This window comes from Crocuta crocuta, unplaced genomic scaffold (assembly GCF_008692635.1).
Source record: "Crocuta crocuta isolate KB4526 unplaced genomic scaffold, BGI_CrCroc_1.0 scaffold216, whole genome shotgun sequence".
Taxonomy (NCBI): domain Eukaryota; kingdom Metazoa; phylum Chordata; class Mammalia; order Carnivora; family Hyaenidae; genus Crocuta; species Crocuta crocuta.
In genome coordinates this window covers 1,733,763-1,756,766 of record NW_027531504.1, presented here as the reverse complement: position 1 = coordinate 1,756,766, position 23,004 = coordinate 1,733,763, and the positions used below count along the sequence as shown (strand labels likewise).

At 37.8% G+C, this 23,004-nt stretch overlaps 1 protein-coding gene across 3 annotated transcripts in view; it reads left to right on the top strand.

Annotated features, from left to right (window-relative positions):
- NR1H4 (nuclear receptor subfamily 1 group H member 4) overlaps window positions 1-23,004 on the top strand; it is a 70,906-nt gene that overhangs the window by 22,618 nt on the left and 25,284 nt on the right. For all 3 annotated transcript variants that reach the window (XM_077772161.1, XM_077772159.1, XM_077772160.1), the window contains exon 4: window positions 11,021-11,383. In XM_077772161.1, coding sequence (XP_077628287.1) covers window positions 11,021-11,383 — 363 coding nt within the window. The remainder of the gene's footprint in view (window positions 1-11,020; window positions 11,384-23,004) is intronic.

The window sequence follows — 23,004 nt, the reverse complement described above, 5'->3', positions numbered from 1 at the left end:
TGATAGGAGGCATATCCCACATAATCCTTTTCTTTTAGCTATTTTTCATTACTTTGTGCTTCCCTCAGCTGTTTATGCCCATTTTCTCTGGGTAGTTTTACTTTTTTATTAAATTTTTCTTAATGATTGTTTATTTTTGAGAGAAAGAGAGAGGCAGAGCATGAGCAGGTGAAGTACACAGGGAGAGGAAGACACAGACTCTGAAGCAGGCTCCAGGCCCTGAACTGTCAGCACAGAGCCCAATGTGGGGCTTAAACTCAAACTGCGAATTCATGACCTGAGCCAAAGTTGGATGCTTAACCAACTGAGCCACCCAGGCACCCCTGGGAAGTTTATTTTTATTAGAAGATATTTATTTTAGAATCTTATTCTTCTTATGTCTTTTGCTTAAATTAAAAGAATCTTTCAGATGCTACAGAGTCGGTCAAATGTTTTAAAATACAATTAAAGGTCTTAAGATGGAATTTTGTGGAATATTTCTGACATTTGACTTCATGTATTTTTTTTTAATCTCACTGAGTTTAACTCAAGTGAATATAGTGCTGATTTGATGGGTAAATTGAAGCTGAAAGCATCCAGAAGATGAAAAGATACCATTGGCTCAGACAAAATGGAAGCTTTGTTTTAGCATGATGTAAATATTGTGTCACTACTATTTCTTCCTCGCATCTTTTCTACAGATTTATGCAATATCTAAGCTTTTATTAATTCACTATGGCTTTGGTTTTTTCTGTCCCAGGAATCTCAGATCTGATAACCCTTGTTGGTGAAGTTAAGAAATGGAAGATGGTAAAGAAATATCGACAGAGACTTTCCTTACTACAAAATAAATTAGTGGTTCTTCTGATAGGCCTTTGGAAAAGGCATGCAGTGAGATGCATGAAGTGGCTAGCTGGTGAGCGACTCTATTGCCATCCAGGGCTTCGCTCTCAGCCTTTGCAGGCTAAGAAACAAATCTCAAGGGCGCTCAAAATAACCAAGCTGAGAAAGGTTGAATATAAAATCAGGTTGCAAATTTATATACTTACAGTGATAAAAAGAATTGTGATAATGGTAACAGCTACTATTTCTTGAGTGCTTTCTATATGTCAGATATCATACTTACTCTATATTTGTTAGCAAGCTTCCCGCATTCAAGTCCATCTCTGTAATTTACTTGTATGTGGTCTTAGGCAAATTCTTTAACTTTATGCAAGTGACTTGCTTTGTTTAACCAAGTTCTCAGAAGAATGCCTGGCACATAACAAGTACTCTATAACTATTTGCCATTAATATTAATTCTTACAACACTCCCATGAGGTACATACCATTATTATTCCCCTTTTACTGGTGAGAAAATGGAGATTTAAAGAAGTTCAGTTATCTGCTTAAAGTTCCATAGGTAGTAAGTGGCAACCAAAATACAATCAAGACAAGGAATTAGAATTGGATGGTTAAGAATCCAGGCTAAGAGAACATTCATGTTTACCTTCTTAGTGGAGAAAGTCTTTCCAATGAGATTACATCACTCAGAGTCTATTGACCAAGTCTCCTCTCAAGTATAGTTCTCAGAAAACCTGGGACTGCCTTTTTTTCAAGGCTTCATAGCTGATGCTCCCACTTACCAGGAATGACATATCATTCACATTGCTCCCAAGTACCTTATGCAACAGGATCAGTAGAACTTTCTGTGATGATGAAATGTTCTAGATCTATGTTGTTCAATGTAGTTGCCACTATCCACATGTTAACATTTAAAATAGGATTAGCATAACTGAGGAATTTATTCTAATTTAATTTAATTAATTTTAAGTATCCATATATGGCTAGTGGCTAGTATTTCGGTGCACAGAACAGCAGGGGGAAGATGTATTTTTAGAAAAAAAAAAACATGAGGCAGTTGGTCACTACTGATAAACAAAAGGATCCAACCAGTCTTATTATGAGAACATCCTGTGTGAATGTCACTCAGCAACAAATGTTTCCTGGATCAGTTAAATTGTCCTACTCACGTTCTTGTTAGCATAGCAGTTTCTGAGGGCAAGAGACCCATTTGTTTGACCAGTTAAAAAATCAGTAGAGAATTCTTAAAATAGAAAATTCAGAGATAATTTGTCCTGGTTAAATCCTTTGGGTGGCTTTTCCACCCAGGATCCTCTCAAGGCAAGAGTAACTCTGGGGTTATGAGGAGAGGAGAATGAAGTTAGAAGTAAACTGAGGATTGAGAATAGCTTTGCAAATGGTAAGCTCTGATTTTGAAATCCAAACTGAAACATACCCATGGGCCATCACTCTTTTCTCTTTTCTTGGCAATTAGGGCAAGTGTGCATTAGTTTTTCAACCACGGGGTTTTGAGTCAGAAGACCTGGGGTAAAGTCCTAACTTCATCCCTCACTAACTGCGTGACTCTAGATAAATCATTCAATGTCATTGCCTTGTAGAGTCTGTAAAATAGAGTAGAAGATAGTGGGCATCAGAAATAATACCTTCCTCAGAGGATGCAAGTAGGATCAAATGAGGTAATGCATGTGGAACCACTTTGTAAATGTGTGAAGGCTGTAGAAATGTCTTGGGAATGATGATTTCATTTATACAGATCACTTTTGCCTTTGAAACAGCTTTCATATTTATTGTGTTTTTATCTTCACAACAAGTCTATGAGGGAAGTAGGGCAGGAATTATTATCTATGTTTTACCATCTGTTGATGTAGACAAATGAGGCCCAGAGAAGCTGAGAGACTGCCCTAAAGTTATACGTGGTGTCTGGTTGCATTAAGTGTGAGCTTAACCCTAGGCCTACCAATTCCTATTCGAGAGCCATCTTCTCCAAAAAATAACCAACAGTCACAAGCTTGATATCCACAGGTTGTGCTGCAGAAATTATTCCTACTCAGTAAGCAAGCCTTCCCACAACGTGAGTCCAAAGATGAGTAATCATAACATCAACGTAATGATGGTGGGTATCCACCCACCGTACTGATTATTTCATCAATATTATCTTCTTTTATCCTCATAATAACTCTATGAGATTGTATGGTTATAAGTCCCACTTTACAGATGAAGAAATGGAGGAGGTAGATGGTTCAGGAATTTATCCATGGTCCACTGAGCTAGTGAGTACCAAGGGAGCCTGGATTTATTAATTTGCTAAGGATGCTGTAATGAAGTCCCAGACTGGGTGAATTAAACAACAGAAATGGATTGTTTCACTATTCTTGAGGCTAAAAGTTCAAAATCAAGCTGTTGGCAGGGTTGATTCCTTCTAGAGGCTGTGGGTGAAGGATGTGTTCCTGGTCTTTCTCCTTGACTTGTAGATCCCTGTGTCTCCTCATATTGTCTTCTCTGTATGTCTGTCTGTCTGTCTCTGTGTCTAAATTTCCCATTTATAGAAGGAGACCAGTTATACGGGATAAGGATCACCCTCGTGATCTCATTTAACTTGATTACCTCTATAAAAGCTCTCCAAATAATGTCATATGATGAGGTTAGGACTTCAACATACCAATTTGGTGGGGGGCGGGAGGACACAATTCCACCAATAACCCTGGATATAAAGCCAGATCAATGGCCTTATACTGTTAAGCATTATGCTTTAATGCTTCCTGGCATTACAAAATTATGTAGCCTTTTAATAGGAACAAATGTCAAGACCTAGAGCATGACAATTGATACCAAATCCACTTTTAGGGCCACTGACCAGAAATCTACTCTACATATTGAGTTCTCAAACTGTTAAGAGACTGGCTTCCAGTTTTCTAGGCAACTTGGCATCGAAGACTTTTCTCATAAACATTTACAAATATTCTGCTCTGTAATGAGTTAATCAGTAAACCATACAACCTCTGGCCTCTGTCACTCCTTACCTGGTCTCATTTTCAGTGGCTGTGAATAAGCTAAGAATGGTAATGCAGTTTCAGGAGTTAGAAAATCCAATTCAAAATAGTCTTCGCCATAGCCACATATCATCAGGATTTTTCATGGGAATGATGAGCGTGAAGCCTGATAAAGGTAGGACACTATTTACAATTGCTCTTGGTCGAGTTTCTGCAACTGGACTGAGCAAGAGTGGGGCTTTTGTCTGAAATTTTAACAACAGATCTCTGTCAAAGATGTCTCAGTCAGAGTCAGAAGACTGGGGAGAGAAGTTGGGGCAAGGTGATTTTTGTAGGATTCCAGGCAGGTAAATACCTCATTGAGATAAAATCTAAGTATGTTTTCCCTAAAATTCTTCATTGAATATTATGTAAAATTAGCAACATTTTTTAAAGTTAAACACTAGGCAGTTCTAGTAATAATACCTGTAGACACTCGTAAAAACACTTTGAAGTGCATTACTTAATACTGTGTTTTAAAAATGGCATGTCTTAGACCCCAGTGGGCCATGAAGTCTATTTGAAGCTTACAAACAGTATTAAAAACTAATAGAATAGAATAGAATAGAATAGAATAGAATATAAGAATAGAATAGAATAGAATAGAATAGAATAGAATAGGAGTAGAGTAGAAAGGAATGTGAGAGTGCATTTCAAGAAGTAAGGATAAGTGTTATTTCATGGAAATTTTGTTATGTGTATACAAGGGTCATTATAGAAGATGTATTTCAAACTATGGTTGTAGTGAGAAAAAAAGAGATTGAGAAACACTGATGTACTGAACTAGTTTCACAGCAGATTTCTCCCAAGTCTATGGAAAATCAATGAGTAAAGAGTTCAGCTTTAGGCCTAGGCTCTTTGTTTCCTCTAAAGCAAAATATAGATTATAATTAAAACATAGACCATATAATATAATATTGTCTATTTTAATATTCTTCTCAAAATAGAATCTTACATTTTAAATTTTCAGTTAAAAGAGAAACTCTAATCATTTTTACAGTAATTATAATTTTGAACCTATTTTTGATTGTAACATGGCAGCATACTATTTTATTTAAATATGATGTTCAAAAGTGACTGATACTGTACTTAGGAAATTAGTTGGAAGGTAGGAGAAGTAAATTTGCCACTATTTCCATTTAAAAGATATTTATTAAGTGTACTATGTCAGGCTTTGTGTAAGGTTCCAGGAATGAAAAAAAAAAAAGAGAGGAATGTAATCTAATATATTCCTCAAAGAGTTCACAGGCTAACCACAACAATAAAAAATGTATTGACTGTTTATGCTATATCCAGCACTATGCAGTTTACATTCTTTGCCTTAGCTAATCTGTACTACAACCTCTCACCCAGGTTGTTTATTCCACATTATATTTCACATTATAGAGGAAGGAAGAGAAGCTTAAACTAGTTCAATGTATTTCCCAAGTTCACACATCTAGCAAATTGCAGGTGAATTGAATCCTTATTCTTGTACCCAGTAGGGCCCTTGTAAAGCAGTATGTTACTAAACTTCAAGTTTAGCATGGAAGATAAACCTGTAAACAAGCCAAACAATTGTTTATACTTCTAAGTGCTGCAATAGTGGTGTGTACAGAGAGTAGGTGAGATTAATTCTAGGGGAGATAAACGGAGGGGAGCCAAGACAGGACTCACAGAGGAGATGATCAGATGACAAGCCAGGGAAAGGCACCAACATCACAAAGGCCAGGAATGGCAAGCGGCTTATAAATGAAGCCATATCATCTTAGTTAAGAAACCATGGATTAGGAAATAAAGGAAGACATTAAAGGCAATTTTTTCATGCATGAAACATTTTAACAAGCAGTCATGAAATGTTTACTATGGTCAGCATTGTGCCAGGAGTAAAATAATGGATATAATGTGCACCCTTTCTAGGCTCATCAGAAACAGACTGAGATCATGGGAAAGTGCCATCAGTATTATATGAACCTGATTCTCCCATTTGGGTACACAGGGATTCGATCACACACTCCTTAGAGCTAATATGGTACTCACCAGCCACATGTGGCCACGAATTTTAAAATTTCAATTATTTAAAATTAAATACAACTTGGGGTGCCTGGGTGGCTTAGTCGGTTAAGCGTCCGACTTTTGCTTAGGTCATGATCTCGCGGTTTGTGGGCTCGAGCCCCGCATCCGGCTCAGTTCTGACTGCCAGCACAGAGCCTGGAGCCTGTTTCAGTCTGTGACTCCCTCTCTCTCTGACCCTCCCCTGCTCATGCTGTCTCTCTCTCTCTCCTAGAAATAAAAAATATATATATATTATAAAATGAAATACAACTTAAAACTCAGTTTCTTAAAATCACTGGTCACATTCTCATATGATTAGTGGCTACCATATTGATAGGTATAGAACATTTCCATCATCTCAGAAAATTCCATTAGATGATACTGCTTTAGAGAAACTATTAAATGCTAGAGACCTACCCAAAAGAATTTTGCTTTCCTTTTGCAGGGGATCTCAGACTCCCCCAATGTCTGTTCATGTGTTCTCATTTAAAAGCTCTTCCTAAACTCTCAGGAAGCATTCCCTGTCATAAAGGAATCCAAANTTGTAGTAAAGTAGAAATAAATGTACCTTTTTAGAAAGCATATTTTAAAGTTGACTTACCTCTCTGTCCCTTCCACATCTGATGTGGAAAGTTCTATCAGAAAGTTCTGGTATTTGTTTACTTGTTTTTGTTCCTTGACATCTCTCTCTCTCTACACACACACATACACACACACACACACGCACACACATATACACATAGAGAAGGGATGGGGCCTTTTGTGTCTGTATTCTCTGTCTTGTTCACTGTAATATCCTCAGAGCCTAGCACAGTACCTGGAAAATAGCAAGTGCTCAGTACATATTTATAAATGAAAGAAGTATCCTATAACTTATGTTAGCAAAATAGACTAAGTGTTAATAATTACTCATTAACTATGAGTCAACTGTCATTAAAATCAGGATTTTGCTAGGTTCTTTTGGAAGCAAACATGTCTTTTTATGGATTTCAATATATCAAAACATTTTCTCAACTATTTTATATTCAGAACTACCTGTGAGATAGCAAGGTTGGGTGTTAATAGTCCCAGAAAAAAATGAAAAAGAAAAATGTTAGGCAGTTGTTTGAAGCTTCTCAGTGAGTTCACGATGTAAACTGTTCTAATCCCACTATTTTGGGGTTATGTTGATCATGCTGGGTTTTTTTTTTTGTTATAAGTTGCCTGCATACTGATTGTCCCTACTCTGTGGAGATTTGGTGGGGACACTGAAATACTAGAAGTGGATGTGCTTTGGGAATAGAAACATTATTTAATAATATTATGTGCTGTTCTCATATTCTTACCATGTTTTATTGTTTTCATGTGATATTATTGATGTATTTGTGAAAGCTTTCCATTTTACTTAAAATGATTCCAAAGACTAATTTGATACTGATTCCATGATCTGACTACTTGGGAGTACATTGTGTCTATTGATTATAAGAATATTAGTTTTATTGAAACAATGCTCTGAGATCTTGGAATTGTCACCTGAGGAGAAAAAAACTACACATTTCCTTGGATTTTGTAAAATCTAGATTCTATCATTAATTGGTTTCTTGACCTCAGGCAAGTTGCTCAACCTTGCTGGACCTGCAGACAGAGAGAAGCTGGGGCTGGGGACAGGTAATTGACTTGGGGTAAGATCAGTTGGAGGATAAAATCTAGGAAAAAGTGTAAGTGAAACTAATGTTTTTAATGCTTCTCAGTTCTTTTCAAACCCATTCATTCCACAAATTTTAGTCTTATTTGGTTGAAATAGATCAGGATTTTGCCTATGTTTTATCTTTTCTTTTTGCTGTGATAATATCATATTTTCATATTCTTCCATTTTGTGGCAATAAGACAAAATACCACTGCCGAAACATTTTGTCTGTCAGATATATTGATTCAATGCTGCTTTTATATGAAGTCAAGCATAAAAGACAGGAAGTTAATTTTTACCCAGATACTATATACTTTGTGCTTCAGCAATCTTTTTCTGGGTCAATGCAGAAAGCATTGTTTTCAACAAATTTTTGATATGCCTATATTCCCCATTGCCATTGTAGACGATCCGTGAATTCTCATGCCTATAGGCTACTAGTCACATACTTTGGAGATTTTAGATATAAAGAAGAACTATAAGATCATTCAGCGTGAAGTCTTTTCTTTACAGATGAGCAAAGGGCAGCCCAGAGAAGATAGGTAAGTAATATGTAATTAGATTCAGGATGCCCAGGAATATAGAGTCAGGGAAGACTTCCCAAGAGAAGCTTATACTTTAAAACAAATTTAGAGACAAGTGGATAATAGTGAGATGAAGCTCTGTGAGCAGATGGCTGTATTGCAGAAGTTTCCAGACTCAGGAAGGAATTGGGGTGGGGAGAGAGGGTAGGGGTGAGGAGAAGGGAGGTCCTGAGTCTGGAAGCAGCAGTGCACATTCAAGGAATAGAGAAGTCAAAACATGATAAATGGCTAGAAAATAAAAGGTAGGATCATGCAGAGCCTTGGACGCCTGGTTGCAGCTTACTTGCAAGCAAATGCATTGAAGGGACTAACCAAATGAAGTCCAAAGGGAGGAAGAGAAAACCGTTCACTATCATGCTTTAAAAGCATCACACATCTGAAATATCCAAGTGATGCAGCACATGGCTTTTCCCAGAGACTAGTTATGCTTTGAAGTCAGACTATCCAAGTTCAGATCTCAGCTATTTGGGTAGGTAGGAGTAAAGCTGCCTCACTTCTCTTTGTGCCCTAGGCTACTCATTTGTAAATGAGGATAATAATGTTATACACCTCATACAATTTTGTGAGAGTTGAAAATATACAAGTGCATGGCATTAGGAGGGAGTCACTAAGAGTTTTCTGACAGTAGTCGTTGTAGCAGTAAATAACAACCACATCTACAACCATTTTTTGAGCACTGCACAAAATATTCCACATATATAGATACATAAATCCACAGTCCCTAACTGACAATTCTAAATTCCAAATGCTCTAAAAACTAAACGTTCTATCCACAGTTTGACACAAACTCTTCAGTGGCAAAACCTGACCTGAATGGATGTGAGGATATTTGTGGCTTTTTAAAAATTCCTCTTAGTATGAATATTTGTACATTTCACTGTGGAAAAGAGTGCTGTATTTGATACTGAGTTCTGTCCCAGACCATGCTGGGAAAAATAGCACTATTTTCTGTTCCAAAACACAAACAGTTCTGAATTCCAAAACACATGTGATACCAAGGATTTCAGGTGAAGACCTGTGAATCTGGATATGCCATTCATTCCTCACCATACCCTTGATATAGATATTTTCATCTCAGGCTTGCTGCTGGGGTTCGTCAGTGCCTCAAAGTCCCACTGTTCATAGGAAACAGAGTTGGAATTTCATTTTCACAACGTGATAGTTTCCTAATACCTAGAGGTTTTATAGATAAAAGTCTCATTTTGTAATAATGGTAGTAGGAATAATTATTATTAATAATAATTTAATGGCAACTATAACTTATCAGGCACTCCTCGTGTGTCCAACATTTACCAAAGTGCTTGGCATGCATTATCTTGTTTAATTCTTACATCAACCTAATGAAGTAGGTATTTTTCCCTATTTTATGAAGAGAAATTTGATCCGTAAAGACATTAAATAAATGCCAACAGGGGTGCCTGGATGGCTCAGTCAGTTGAGCACCCTACTCAGGTCATGATCTCACGGTTTGTGGGTTTGGGTCCCGCATCGGGCTCTGTGCTGACAGCTAGCTCAGAGCCTGGAGCCTGTTTCAGATTCTGTACCCACCTTTTTCTCTGACCCTTCCCTGCTCACACTGTCTCTCTCTCTGTCTCTCAGAAATAAATAAAACATTAAACAAATTAAATTTAGAAATGCCAACATGCACACAGAAAATAACTAACAGGACTGGGATTTGAACCATACTCACAATTCCAGGCACTGCATCCTTTTATTTTTTTCAAAGCTCCTTCTTTGTTTTATAATGATTAAAATACAAATATACTTGGTAAAATCACAAACAGTATAAAGACTGTGCAACCTCTTACCCCAAAAAACAATTCAACAATCTCACTTTCCAGTCTACATCATCCAGTTCCTTTTTTATTATACATAAATTTTCCTTACACACACACACCACATTATTTTTTTAATACCCCATAAATCTATGCATTATTCTATAGCTTAAATTTTTGAGTAGTATCATATCACAGAAACCTTTCTTTATCAGTACATATAGTCTAAATCATTGTTTCATTTTTATATAGCATTTCAGTGTATGGACATCATGTAATTCATTTAACCAGACTCCTGTTGGTGGGTATTTAAATTGTTTCTGATTTATAGTTCTTACAGCTGTTTCTGTAAGTGGACATCTTTACAGAAACATTTCACACAGATGCAAACCTATCTCTAAAATAAATTTCCTTGGGGTACCTGGGTGGTTCAGTCATTTGAGCGTCTGACTTTTTATTTCAGCTTAAGTCATGATCCCAGAGTAATGGGATCAAGCCCAGCATCTTAAGTCCCTACTTAAGATTCTCTCTCTCTCTCTCTCTCTCGGCCTTCTCCCCCATTTGCATGCCATCTCTTTCAATGAAATGAAATGAAATAATATGAAATAATAAAATAAAAATTTCCTTGCAGTCTAATTGCTGGGATAAGAGTATTGGAGTTCTAGATGTTGAAAGATATTGAAAAATTACCCTCTAAGAATGTTTGCTTTTCTAAGAGGGTGTTTTGTCAATGATTTTTAACCTTGACTCGCTTGAGGATGAACATGGTCATAGTTTATATTGCAGTTTAAATTTAATTATTGGTAAGAGTGAATGCATTTTTGTATGCTTATAAAAACACTTTGTATTTCTAAAAGCTGTACATTCATGTCCTCCATCCTTTATTTCCATGAGCTGTTGAATTTTTCTTATTGGCTTCAAGTGCTCTTTACATATTAATGATATGAATCTTTTGTCTTTCATGTTGCAGATATTTTTCTGAGCTTGTAATTTGTCATAAATCCTTTTTACAGTGTGCTTGGCTGTAAAAAAGTTGTTAATTTTTATACAGTTAAATTTTGGTCTCTGCTTAGACATTAATTCCAGTTTTGTTACTCTTGTTTTATTCAGGTGTGCTAACAGAACAAGCAACAGGTCCTTTGGGACAGAATCTAGAAGTGGAACCATACTCACAATACAATGTTCCATTTCCCCAAGTTCAACCACAGATTTCCTCATCGTCCTATTATTCCAACCTGGGTTTCTACCCCCAGCAGCCTGAAGAGTGGTATTCTCCTGGAATATATGAACTCAGGCGAATGCCGGCTGAGACTCTCTACCAGGGAGAGATTGAGGTAGCAGAGATTCCTGTAACAAAAAGAGCCCGAATGGGTGCATCAACAGGGAGAATAAAAGGGGATGAATTATGTGTTGTTTGTGGAGACAGAGCATCTGGATACCATTATAATGCACTGACCTGTGAAGGGTGCAAAGGTAAGCTTCTTTTGTTGGTCATCTTCTCCTTGTTTAAGTTTTACTATATTGGTTGTTGAGATATATCAGACTACATTCTTCCCTTTTCCCAGATAGCTTCCCATTTTCCCTTCTTCTACTCCTACCTGTTATAGATCTCTAGGAAAAGGCTTTTCGAGAATTTGGCTTATATATAAACAAACTATTTCCTATTTACAACCTCACACATGGTTAAAAAGAATTTATGGATTGTGGGTCTTGTGGGGAGAGAGGTTGTTATTTTTTATTTTATTAATTTTTAATGTTTAGTCTTGAGAGAGAGAGAGAAAGACAGAGAGAGAGAGAGAGAGAGAGAGAGAGAGAGAATGAATTGGAGCAGGGAGGGGAGGGGCAGAGAGAGAGAGAGACATAGAATTCGAAGTAGGCTCCAGGCTCTGAGCTGTCAGAACAGAGCCCCATGCAGGACTCAAACCCATGAACAATGAGATCATGACCTGAGTTGAAGTCAGATGCTTAACCCAGGTGCCCCAGGTTGCTGTTTTTTTTTTTTTAAATTAAGATCAAGGAGAATAACACTTTATTGTATATTGTATTTATTATACCTCAATAGTAAACTTATTAGTTCTAATACTCATCTATACTCATTTTGTAGATGAAGAAAGTGCAGCACAAGAAGTTAATCAAGTTACTCAAGGCTTCATGACTAATTAGAGGTGGAGCTTCAAATGTACACAGCTTATGAATGTTACTCCAGAGCCTCTGCTATTAACCATGAGTCTTTTAATCCTTGCGTACTAAGTGATCATTCTACTTCTTGAGCTATTTGCTCAAGGCTAATATTGACTAATTCAGTGCTAATTCAATTGATTAATTCAGTGGCCAAAGTATTGGTATTGTCTGGGCCAAGGGAATAGATCCCCTGAAGTTAGTAACCTGGGTCGGTTCACCTCCCTACAAATGAGCACTTAGGAAAACCTGGTCCTCCTGAGAAGAATCTGGGGCATCCAGGGTGACTGGAGTGAAACCAGTGTGCATAGGACAACCATAAAAGACACCAACTTTAGAAGCAGGCAGACAAAGAGAATCCCCTAAAAGATATAGAAGGAAGCCAGAGATGGGGGCTACCAGGAAAGTGCAGGGTCATAGGACAGAAGGGGACAGAAAAGTGGTCAAAGGAAAACTCATCCTTGGGAGAGTTCAGGAAGGAAAAGGTGGAGATGGATATAGATATAATTTTTAAGAGTAACAAAAGGCAGAGCTTTTTCATTGATTTTGATTTGAGACTTTGTCCTAATGGTACAAGCAAAAGGACCAGAGTGCAAAGGAGGAGATGAGATGGAGCCCATGTGCTGCATCAGGGGTTGGCAATTTTTTTTTTTTCTGTAGAGAGAGTAAACATTTTAGGCTTTGTACCCTCTCTGTTGTAATTACTCAACTCTGCAAACACAGCCACATAAAGAAGGGACATAGCCATGGCTTTATTTAACCTACAAAATTAGGCAAGGATATTAAAAAAAGAAAAAACAGGCAGTAGGCCGAATTTGGCTCATAAGCCTAGCTGTAGTTTGCTGACCTTGTTCTGGATCAATGACTCTTGAGGGTGAGTATCAGAATTAACTAGAAGCTATATAGTTAGAGAGCACAAGAGACAGGGTATGCATACAGGAAACGTAAACTCATTTTGTATAACAGGATTGAATTTAGTTTCAAGCCCTAGTGGAACCTTTATTTCATTCAATTCAGGATTATTCTACTCACTGCCCACCCCCCGCCACCCCCTCCAAAAAAACTCCCATATTTCTCTGGGGTTTTGTCTAAATTCTGCGATTATTCAGGGTCACGGAGGGATTGGGCACTGTGGTTGGGACTCTGATCTCCAGTGTTGTTAACACAGCCCAGCATTTGTTGGGTGTTTTTCTAGCTGGTCTTCAGTGGCCAGTGGGAAAGGTCTGAGACTCCATTCCAGGGTCTCGAGTACATTCCTCCTTCCCATCTGACCTGCCTGCTGTCCTGCAACTCAGGTGCAGTGGGTTCCTGATACTCCTCCAGCTGGAAGGTCTGGCTGCCCAGAGAAACCATGCAGCCATTTCATAGGCTCCCCTACCACCCTGCATGCAGGCAACCCCAGGTGCCTTTCCGGGCTGTCTCCAGGAAACGATGCAAGGACTTTTCTGTTCTAGGATTCCTGAATGTCATGGAGTTTCTATAATCTTTCAATACATGCATCCCAAGATGTAGTCTGGGCATGAAGAGGGGAGGGACAGAGCTCAGGCCTTTCTCACGTATTTAATATGTCTTGGCTCTTTTTACTTCCTCTTTCTTTGTCTACCTCTCCCAACTTGGGGAAATTTAGTGTCTGGGATCTGGAGGCTTAGACTTTGGTGACTAAAAACCAATAATGAGCCCCTTTATGCTCTGTATATGTTCTCTTGAGGAAACAAATGAAAATGATCCTCGCTCAGTGAATAGGGGGGAGGTTCACAGCATAGGGTAGAGAACAAGGGTAAGAAACAAGAGCCCATCCAGACAGACCTAACAGCTTGGCCAACTTAGTCCTCTCACCTGACACCCCTTAGATGTCTGTGCTTACAAGATACAAAGCAAATTTTACTTCATAGCTTTCCATCAAAGGAAGTGTGTGAACTTTGGGGTTTCACAGGCATGCATTGAATCTAGACTCTGTAATTCTTGGCTGAGTAAGTAAGTTACTTAATATATCGGTCAGAGTTCAGTGAAATAAAACAGAAACCAAAACTTCAAGCAGTAAGAAATGAATGCAGGAGAAGTTGGAGGGGCACCAGAGCAGGTTCTATGCTGAGTCTCCAAGAGGATGCTCAGTGCACACACTGCAGAGCTGGCCTGCCGGGGCCATTGCTGTAGTCAACAAGATGGGGAAACAGGAGGTTAACACACAACTGATGGCTCCAGAAAGACACCACTTTAGCTGCCATCTAGGAATCAGGAAGCTGTCTCCACCATAATTACTCGCTCCAGAGCCATGATGTGCCAGCTAAATCTGTACATACACGTGATGAATGCCCTGTGTCTTGCCTTTCAATGCTCTCGAGCTAGAAACTAGAACCCAATATGCTGCATAGCACAATTCCACAATCCTACTTCTGCCAGTAGAAACAACAGTCTGACAAGGGTTCTGTCTGGTAGAGCTTACGTCATATCTACAATGTTAGGTGCAAGGGAGTCTGGGAAAGATTGTGTCCAATTTTCTGGCCTTTATAATAGAGAACATATGAGAGAGTAGACGTAGGTACAGTGGATACCCAGCTAGCCAATCTTTAGTTTATGGGATAGTTTTCTTCTCTGAGCCCCTAATCTGCAAAAATAGTATCTAATTTACAGGGTCTTTGTAGAATTAAGTTAAATTTTTATATTTTATAAGATTTTTAAAGTTTATTTATTTTTGGGAGAGAGAGAGCAGAGGAGGGGCAGAGAGAGAGAGAGAGAGAGAGAGACAGAATCCCAAGCAAGCACTGTGCTCGAATCCTACACAGAACCCAATGTGGGACTCAAACTCATGGAACTATAAGATCATGACCTGAGCTGAAATCAGAAGTGGGGTGCTTAACTGACTGAGCTACCCAGGCACTCCAGATTTTTATATTTTAAAAGATCCTGGCAGCTCTCTTGTTTTCAGACTTCACTGCAGATCTGTCAGACATGTGATACTTAAACATACACACACACACACACACACACACAGGAGAAAATTTTTAAAACTTAAAAACAAAGCGAAAATCATGGTTAAGCATCCTGATGTCCTTGGTTTCTATACCTGTTTCTGTTAGAAATGTTTTAATTTTAATGTATGTTTCATTGTGGTTATTTATGACATCAAGGAGAGACATTTCAATACATTTTTTAAAGTAATAATTGCAAGAACACAAGCATAACGCAGTGACAATGACTGCCATTTGCTCAGCACTAGATTAAATCAAGAGCTTTCTTTTCCCCCAGTGGAGCATATGAAAATGTGCTAATGTCTGGATGAATTTTGATTCAAACTTCAAGCCTCAACTAACAAAACTGATCTGCATCTGATTGGAAATTTCAAATGGTCGCATTTTCAAATAGGTCAGTGTCAGTCACATCCATCTCCAGGCCAGGAGACCCTGCACTTATCAGTGACAGATTGGAAGAATTCTTAAAAGGCAGTTGATGAGTAAATGGGTGACCAATTGTCCTTTTGAACATATTCTGACTTAGTTCTGAAGTTTTAGAAAAGATTCCATAGTTACAGAAACTATTCTGGTGTGTAGGATTGATGCAGAGTGTTTCCAGTGGGCCCTTTGCTTATGGGTCAGGGCTGAGGTGCCCTGACTCACACACAAACTTCCTGAAATCCTATTTGACTTTGAGGTTTGATTTTATAAGATCTGATAATAACCCTAATGAACTCTATAGGTGAAATTAAAGTGTGATGCAAGGGGGTGGGGTTTAACTATTTTACTGCATTGGAAGCCTTTTGTAATAAGTGTTCTAAAAATCACTTATTTGGCTCAGTCGGTTGAAGGTCTGACTCTTGATTTCAGCACAGGCCATGATTTCATGGTTTGTGAGTTAGAGTCCTGAGTCGGAGACTGTGCTGACAGCATGGAGCCTTGTTGGGATTCTCTCTCTCTGCCTCTCCCTAACATTCACTCTCTTTCAAAGTAAATAAATAAAACTTTAAAAAAATCACAAGAAGAGTAGGACTCTGACAGCAGGCAACCTGGATTTCATCTGACACTTCCCCCATGGCTGATTCTCTTCCTGGCTGTTCCAAGTTATTGACTAGGTCTAGGCTTCAGACTTCTCACTTATAAAATAAGGATAATAATAAAGATTAGGAGGAAGAGATTGAGATGAAGATTATGGTGATGCTGCTGATAGATATATTAAATGCGTATTATGTGCAGGCTTTATCTGGAGGCTTTGCATGTACTAACTCATTTAATCTTTAGGACAACCCTTTGAGGTAGCCACCTAGGGGCTGGTCAGAAGATTAAATAAGGTAATATGTATAAAGCAATTAACAAGTACTTGCCTATGATTAACCCTCTGTAAATGGCCACTATTGTGAAGAAAAAAAAATGAGACATTGTTTTTGAAACATCTAGTTCGATTTCTGGCACACTTGAGTCCTCAGTAAGCATTAGTTATTGCTGCTTTGCTGGTGAATTCTTCTTATTTTACTATTGTTTTTCTATTCATCCAGCCTCCCAAATTTTGATCATATATTATCTTCAAAATTATCTCTCTTCCTATTAATTAGTTAAGCCTCCAGCTCCTGAGAGGTTGAATTCATTAATTCAGTTTTTTATCCAGCAACTATTATAGGTACCAACCATATGCCAGGTCCTATTCTAAGCATAGGAGATGCAATAGTGAACAACACAGACAAAATTCCAGCTCTCTTCATCACTATTTTAAAGCAAAGAAGGGAAACAGTTTATATAACTGAGTTAAAATAGACAAAAAGAGAAAATAGTAAGAAAGAAAAAATAAAAGATTAAAAAATATAAAAGCAATGAAATAGTATCAAAAAGAACATCCTTAAATAGTAAGAGGATGATTTCTGGTGGATAAAAATGGAAATTTCAAATAAATATATAGCAATGATGCAAGACAAACTTAAGACAAAAATTACATTTAAACAAGGAAAATTGTTTAAACTAAATACATAAGCAATATGTAAGTATGAAAGTAGGACTAAAAAAACCTCTAGTTGGCATAAGCCTTCAACTCCTGGGAGTTTGCCTACTGGGAGTATAAGTGGCTCTTAAAGACTGCAAAATCAAGTTCACACAGAGCATTGTTACCCCTCCCTTCATTTTCCTCATCTAAAAGCACTGACCTCCACCTCTATCATCTTTGAGATGATCAAGTATAACCCTTTCAATGAGGGGTTGTAAACAAATGCTCTATGTGACAATTATCTTTTTCTTAGAGAGGGACTTTACCTTTTGTTTTATTAAGTGAATGTAGAAAGACGGCTACCCTCTTGGGATGGGAAAGAAAATAAAAGAGAGAGAGAGAGAGAAATCAAACCACCAAATCTCCCCTCGCCCAAAAACACAACCCCCAAAAAAACAATAGGAAAGAACAAAACAAACATGAATCACTCAATAAATTATCCTTTTATATGAACATCACTAAAATTATTGAAAAAATACACATTAATGGACAAAACAAATTGTGGAACATAATGATTTTCTGTTTCTATTTTGACATTCTGTTACAGACTGTTTAATTCATTTATTCTTATAGTGGCTCCAGTAGATGGTATTATCATCTCTGTTTGGCAAATAAAGATACCAACACTCAGAGACTTGTCCAGGCCTCACAGCTATGAAAGACTGGGGTAGATTGGGTAGTCAAATCTGCAGGCCTCCTGAGCCATACTTTGCCCTCTGTGCTGTCCTTCCTTGTACCTGCTGTCAGTGACTTTCTGAAGACCATCAGCACTAAAGTACATGCAAGGAAAATGAGTGTTTTAAAAGTTGGTTCTGTGTTAAGGAAAAAACATACCAACAAAGAGAAAACCAAACAAAATCTAGATAATGGTGAATCTAAACCCATTGGTCGTTTGACGGAATGGTCTGTTGGTGTTCTCCACCAACATACTTTCCCAAAGCACTCACAACTATAAATCATTGAACAACACTCACTTGTGTACAAGATGGACCATCCTCTTAATAACTAAGTAGGGTTATCAGCCCCTTACATAGAAATGACAATCACTAGTCATTTCACTTTTAAAAAATAAAGAATGAGGCATCTAAGTATCTTCCTTTCTAATGCTATATATGAGCATTAAAATATATAATTTAAAAAATGTCTTTGTGGAAACATGACTTGCAATGTCTTATACTTTACCCTGCACCTTCTATTAATAGGTTAAGGTGAAAGGAGGAATAGATTCAGAGTGGCCTCCCAGGCAGACTCCCACAAAGGCACCTCTCAAATGACTTTAGAAAGGAAAATTGTCTCATTAAGGAGCCTCTGAGATTTCCTCTTCACCCCTCTGAGGATGCTGTTTGTGTTTGTGCAGGCTGCTTTTAGCAATCTGGAGGGAGGACAAGATGTGTGTTGGATAGGATATTTTGGTTCTTATCTTCTAGGCATGGGGACTTCCCTTGCCTTCTGAGCATCACCCTCCCGCTCTGGTTTATATTCATTGCTTGAGACTGCATGCAAATATTACTGTCATCCATGGCTTAGATGGATGACAAACTTTTTGTAAAGGGCCAGATAGTCAATATTTTAGGCTTTGTAGGTACTAAAATCTCTGTCACAATTATTTGACTGTCATTGTAATGTGAAAGCAGACATGCAGATAAATGAATGAGCTTGGCTGAGTTGCAATAAAACTTTATTTATGGACACTAAAATTTGAATGTCAAAAATATTTACATACCACAAAATACTTTTGCTTTTCCTCCAACCAGTAAAAATGTAAAAACCATTCTTAGGTTGCAGGCCATGGAGAAATAAGCAAGGGGTGGAATTTTCCCTTAATGCGTAGTTAGCTATCTCCTGGCTTAGTACAGGGCTCCCTCTGAATGCTTGTAGGCCATCAGCATCTTGTATCTGAATTTGGGAGTTTTCTCCATTGCCCTAACGCTGTATTCTTCTGCATCTGTCTTGGGCAAGGTTTATTCACAAATTTACTCTGTTTCNTGTAGGCCATCAGCATCTTGTATCTGAATTTGGGAGTTTTCTCCATTGCCCTAACGCTGTATTCTTCTGCATCTGTCTTTATGCAGAAGGTTTATTCACAAATTTACTCTGTTTGCTAGCTTTCAGAGGTTCATCAACATTTTTGATACCCTGAGGGAGTTGAAGTCTAACTCTTAGAGACTATGCTGTTTCATGAACTTTTCTCTTATTTTGTGGTATTTTTTTTAACTGAAGGGAGTATAGAAGTTTGATGAATGCCCTATGACTACTAAATTGTTTGTAGATTTGTCTATTTTGAAAGGATGTTAGGCAACCCCAAATAATTCAAAGTCAGTCCTTTTAAAATTTATTTAAGAAAAAAAATCAGTAAGAATTATAGCTGGTAAAAGTAAGGGTTGAAAAGTCAGGTGAATTTCTTTTTTGCCTGTGTGTGGCTCCCCAACAGATTAAAGGATAAAAAACTCAAAATTAATTATTAGCAGTAACTAAATGGTCAATAATTTCATCACAAGAAACAACTGGTGTTGGAAAGGATGTGGAGAAAACAGAACCCTCTTGTACTGTTGGTGGGAATGCAAACTTCTGAAGCCTCTATGGAAAACAGCGTGGAGATTCATCAAAAAGTTAAAAATAGGGGTTTCTGGATGGCTCAGTCAGTTAAGCATCCAACTTTGGCTCAGGTCATGATCTCACAGTTTGGGGTTTGAGCCCTGTGTCAGGCTCTGTGCTGACAGCTCAGAGCCTGGAGCCTGCTTCAGATTCTGTGTCTTCCTCTCTCTCTGCGCCTCCCCTTCTCACTTTTTGTCTCTCTCTCAAAGATAAATAAACGTTAAAAAAATTTTAAGTTAAAAATAGAACTACCCTATGATCCAGTAATCACAGTACTAGGTATTTACTAAAAAATACAAAAACATTAATTCAAAGGGATACATGAATCCCTATGTTTATAGTAGAATTATTTACAATAGCCAAGATATGGAAGCAGCCCATGTGTCCATCAATAGGTGAATAAATAAAGAAGATGTGGTATATATACATACAATGGAATATTATTCAGCCATAAAAAAGAATGAAATCTTGCCATATACAACAACATGGATGGAGCTAGAGAGTATTATGTTAAGCAAAGTAAGTCAGAGAAAGACAAATACCATATGATTTCATTCATATGTGGAATTTAAGAAACTAAAACAACTAATCAAAAGGAAAAAGAGAGAATCCAAGAAACAGACTCTTAATTATAGAGAACAAACCGAAGGTTATCAAAAGGGAGGGAGTGGGGGAATGGGTGAAATTGGGGATTAAGGAGTGCATTTGTAGTGCTGAGCACTGGGTGATGTATAGAAGTGTTGACTCACTGTATTAGACACATGAAACTAATATAACACTGTATGCTAACTATTGAATTAAAAGAAAAACTTTAAAAAAATTTTCATCAACATCATTTCAGAAGTTTGAGGGTTGCCTTTTCGAAAATAATAGTATGAAACAGCTCCTGCCAGGTGATCAGGACTCTATTATCAAGTTATAAAAATTTCAACAAGCAGCTCAAGGAGAAGAGCTGAGATCTTTAAGCATAAGAAATTGTGGGATGGAGACCAAAGCTTACCTTTATATATTGGCTCCTTCCTCTCTAGTCTGTGGCAATTGCAGTTTCCTAATAGTGAGTCTGTGGTGGAAAAGATGCCTGGGCTGGACGAGGGAAAGTAGGGTGTTTTGAACAGTTTTGGATATAGAGAAACTGTGGAGCACTTAACACTTGGTGTGGGATTTGGGGAGATTAATGTCTAAAGACCATTTTCAGCAATAAAACTCCTTACTAGAAAGACAGCCTAATGTAGGAGTTAAGAGCACATAGTTTGGAACTGAGCCTATCAGGTTCACATCTAAACTCCACCATTTATTATCCGTACAACCTTGAGCAAATGCTTCATCTCTGTGTAACTCAGTCTCCTTAGCTACAAGAGGGAGATAATAATAGAATCTACTTCACAGGATTGTTAGGAATAGTAAATGAATCACCATAAGCAAAGTGTTTAGAACAGTGCCTGATACAAAGTAAGTTCTATATAAGTGGATGGGGGAGTCCTTATTATTCTACAATGTTCTTAGATAGACCTAAAGGCTGACTCTATTTAGGCTATATTGAACGTAAAGATAACTAGCAATTCAGCTCTGTGCATTTGTTGCTGTGTAAAAAGTGTGGGGACCCTCAAAGTTTTAAACAGCCAATATTTTATTGATTTCAGAGTAATGGGTAGCTACTGCCATTCACTGGAGTCTGATGTGTACATGTGCATGTGTGGTTGTGAGCATATGTGTGCCTACTTACACATATGTATATGAGTTGTGAGTAGGGTATGGAATGTGAGTTATATCTGTATAAAGAAGCAGAGAAGCAGAATGAGGATTGCTATGCATATTTGAGGGATCCATCTTACTATCCTATAGACATTCTCCAGGAATTCCCCCAGCACTGCACATTTCTCAGATGGCAATGCCAGCTCTGTCTACTCGTCTTTCATTACCAGGAAGCCTCTGTTCCTCAGTGAATTTCCTTTCCATTGATTTTCAAATGACTTTTCTGGGCATTGTTAAATATGCACAAGATAGAGGCAGAGGATGTCTATGGATAGATTTGCATAAGTATAAATACAGTATGTGTACCCATATTTAAGTGATATAATGATAGTATTGTGTTGCCACCTAAGAGTGAAAGCTAATTAATTCAGCTATTGAGATGATAATGATTTCTTTCTCAGTTAATATCAGAGTTTTAAAAAAAAGAAAAAGAAAAAATAACCCTGCAGAATTGTCCTAGCACTGTTCCTTTGATTCATCTTGGAATAAGGAGGTTTATTTCTGTTAACTATTGAGCTTTCAGTATCTATGGTGGTTTCAAATTGAATCATTCCTGGGAAGGGCTGAATATTTGTGGGAAGACTGACTCAGTTTGACTAATATGGTCATTGAGCTCAATTATTTGGTACCAGAAAATAAAATTTTCCTTCCTTCCTTCCTTCCTTCCTTCCTTCCTTCCTTCCTTCCTTCCTTCCTTCCTTCCTTCCTTCCCTGGTCTAGAGTCTGTTTTAAAATGCATGCTTTGGTATTTGCACTCCCAATATCAACGTTGATCTGAAGCACAAAAATCTTTTTTTAGATTTTGTGTGGTTGGATTTGACATTTAGGAAAATGGTAAAATCTTTCCTACTGAAAGTTACACCATCTGACAATTTCACAAGCAAGTCTATGACTCTTTTTAACCTTGCTATCTCTAACTTTTCCTTTAGCCTCTGTTTTTTTTTTTTTTTCTTGTTGAGTTAGTTACCAAGTCCTGAGTTCCTCCTTTTCCTCCTCCCTATTCCCATCCTCCAGCCAGTTCAGGCACCAATCACCTCTGGGCTTGTTCACTTTTCTTCACCTTGCACCAAGGATTTTTCCCAACATGCAGATTAGGTCACACCCTCTTCTGCCAAAACACTCTAATTGCTTCTCTCTTTCTGCATGACAAAGACTCAACTCCCTTGCCTGGCATTGAAGGGCCTTTATATTCTGTTCTACTCTATGCCTTCACCCACCTTTCACTAATTCTTCCTATGCTCCACCCTCCCACGAAAATAGTCTATCCACTCTTCCCTCGAATTTCCATAACTCGCTGCCTTTTCCCATTTCCCAGAATGTGCTTCCTCCCTCACAGTCCATGTTTCAAAACTCTACTTATTCTCCAACAACCAGCTCAAATTCTACTTCCTTCATGAGTTCTCTGATATCCTCTACCTGGAATTAGTCCCAGCTATTCCTAGCCCCTATAATGTCTTTTCCTCAAGACATTTAATTTCTAGATGTTGAGACATTGTCATATTATATTTATTTTACTAGAACAATTTTTATTGCCTTCTTCTGGAAAAATTGTCATAACAAATGTGCAAATCTCCATGTCTGTGATGGAATTGCTGCCTCCCCTG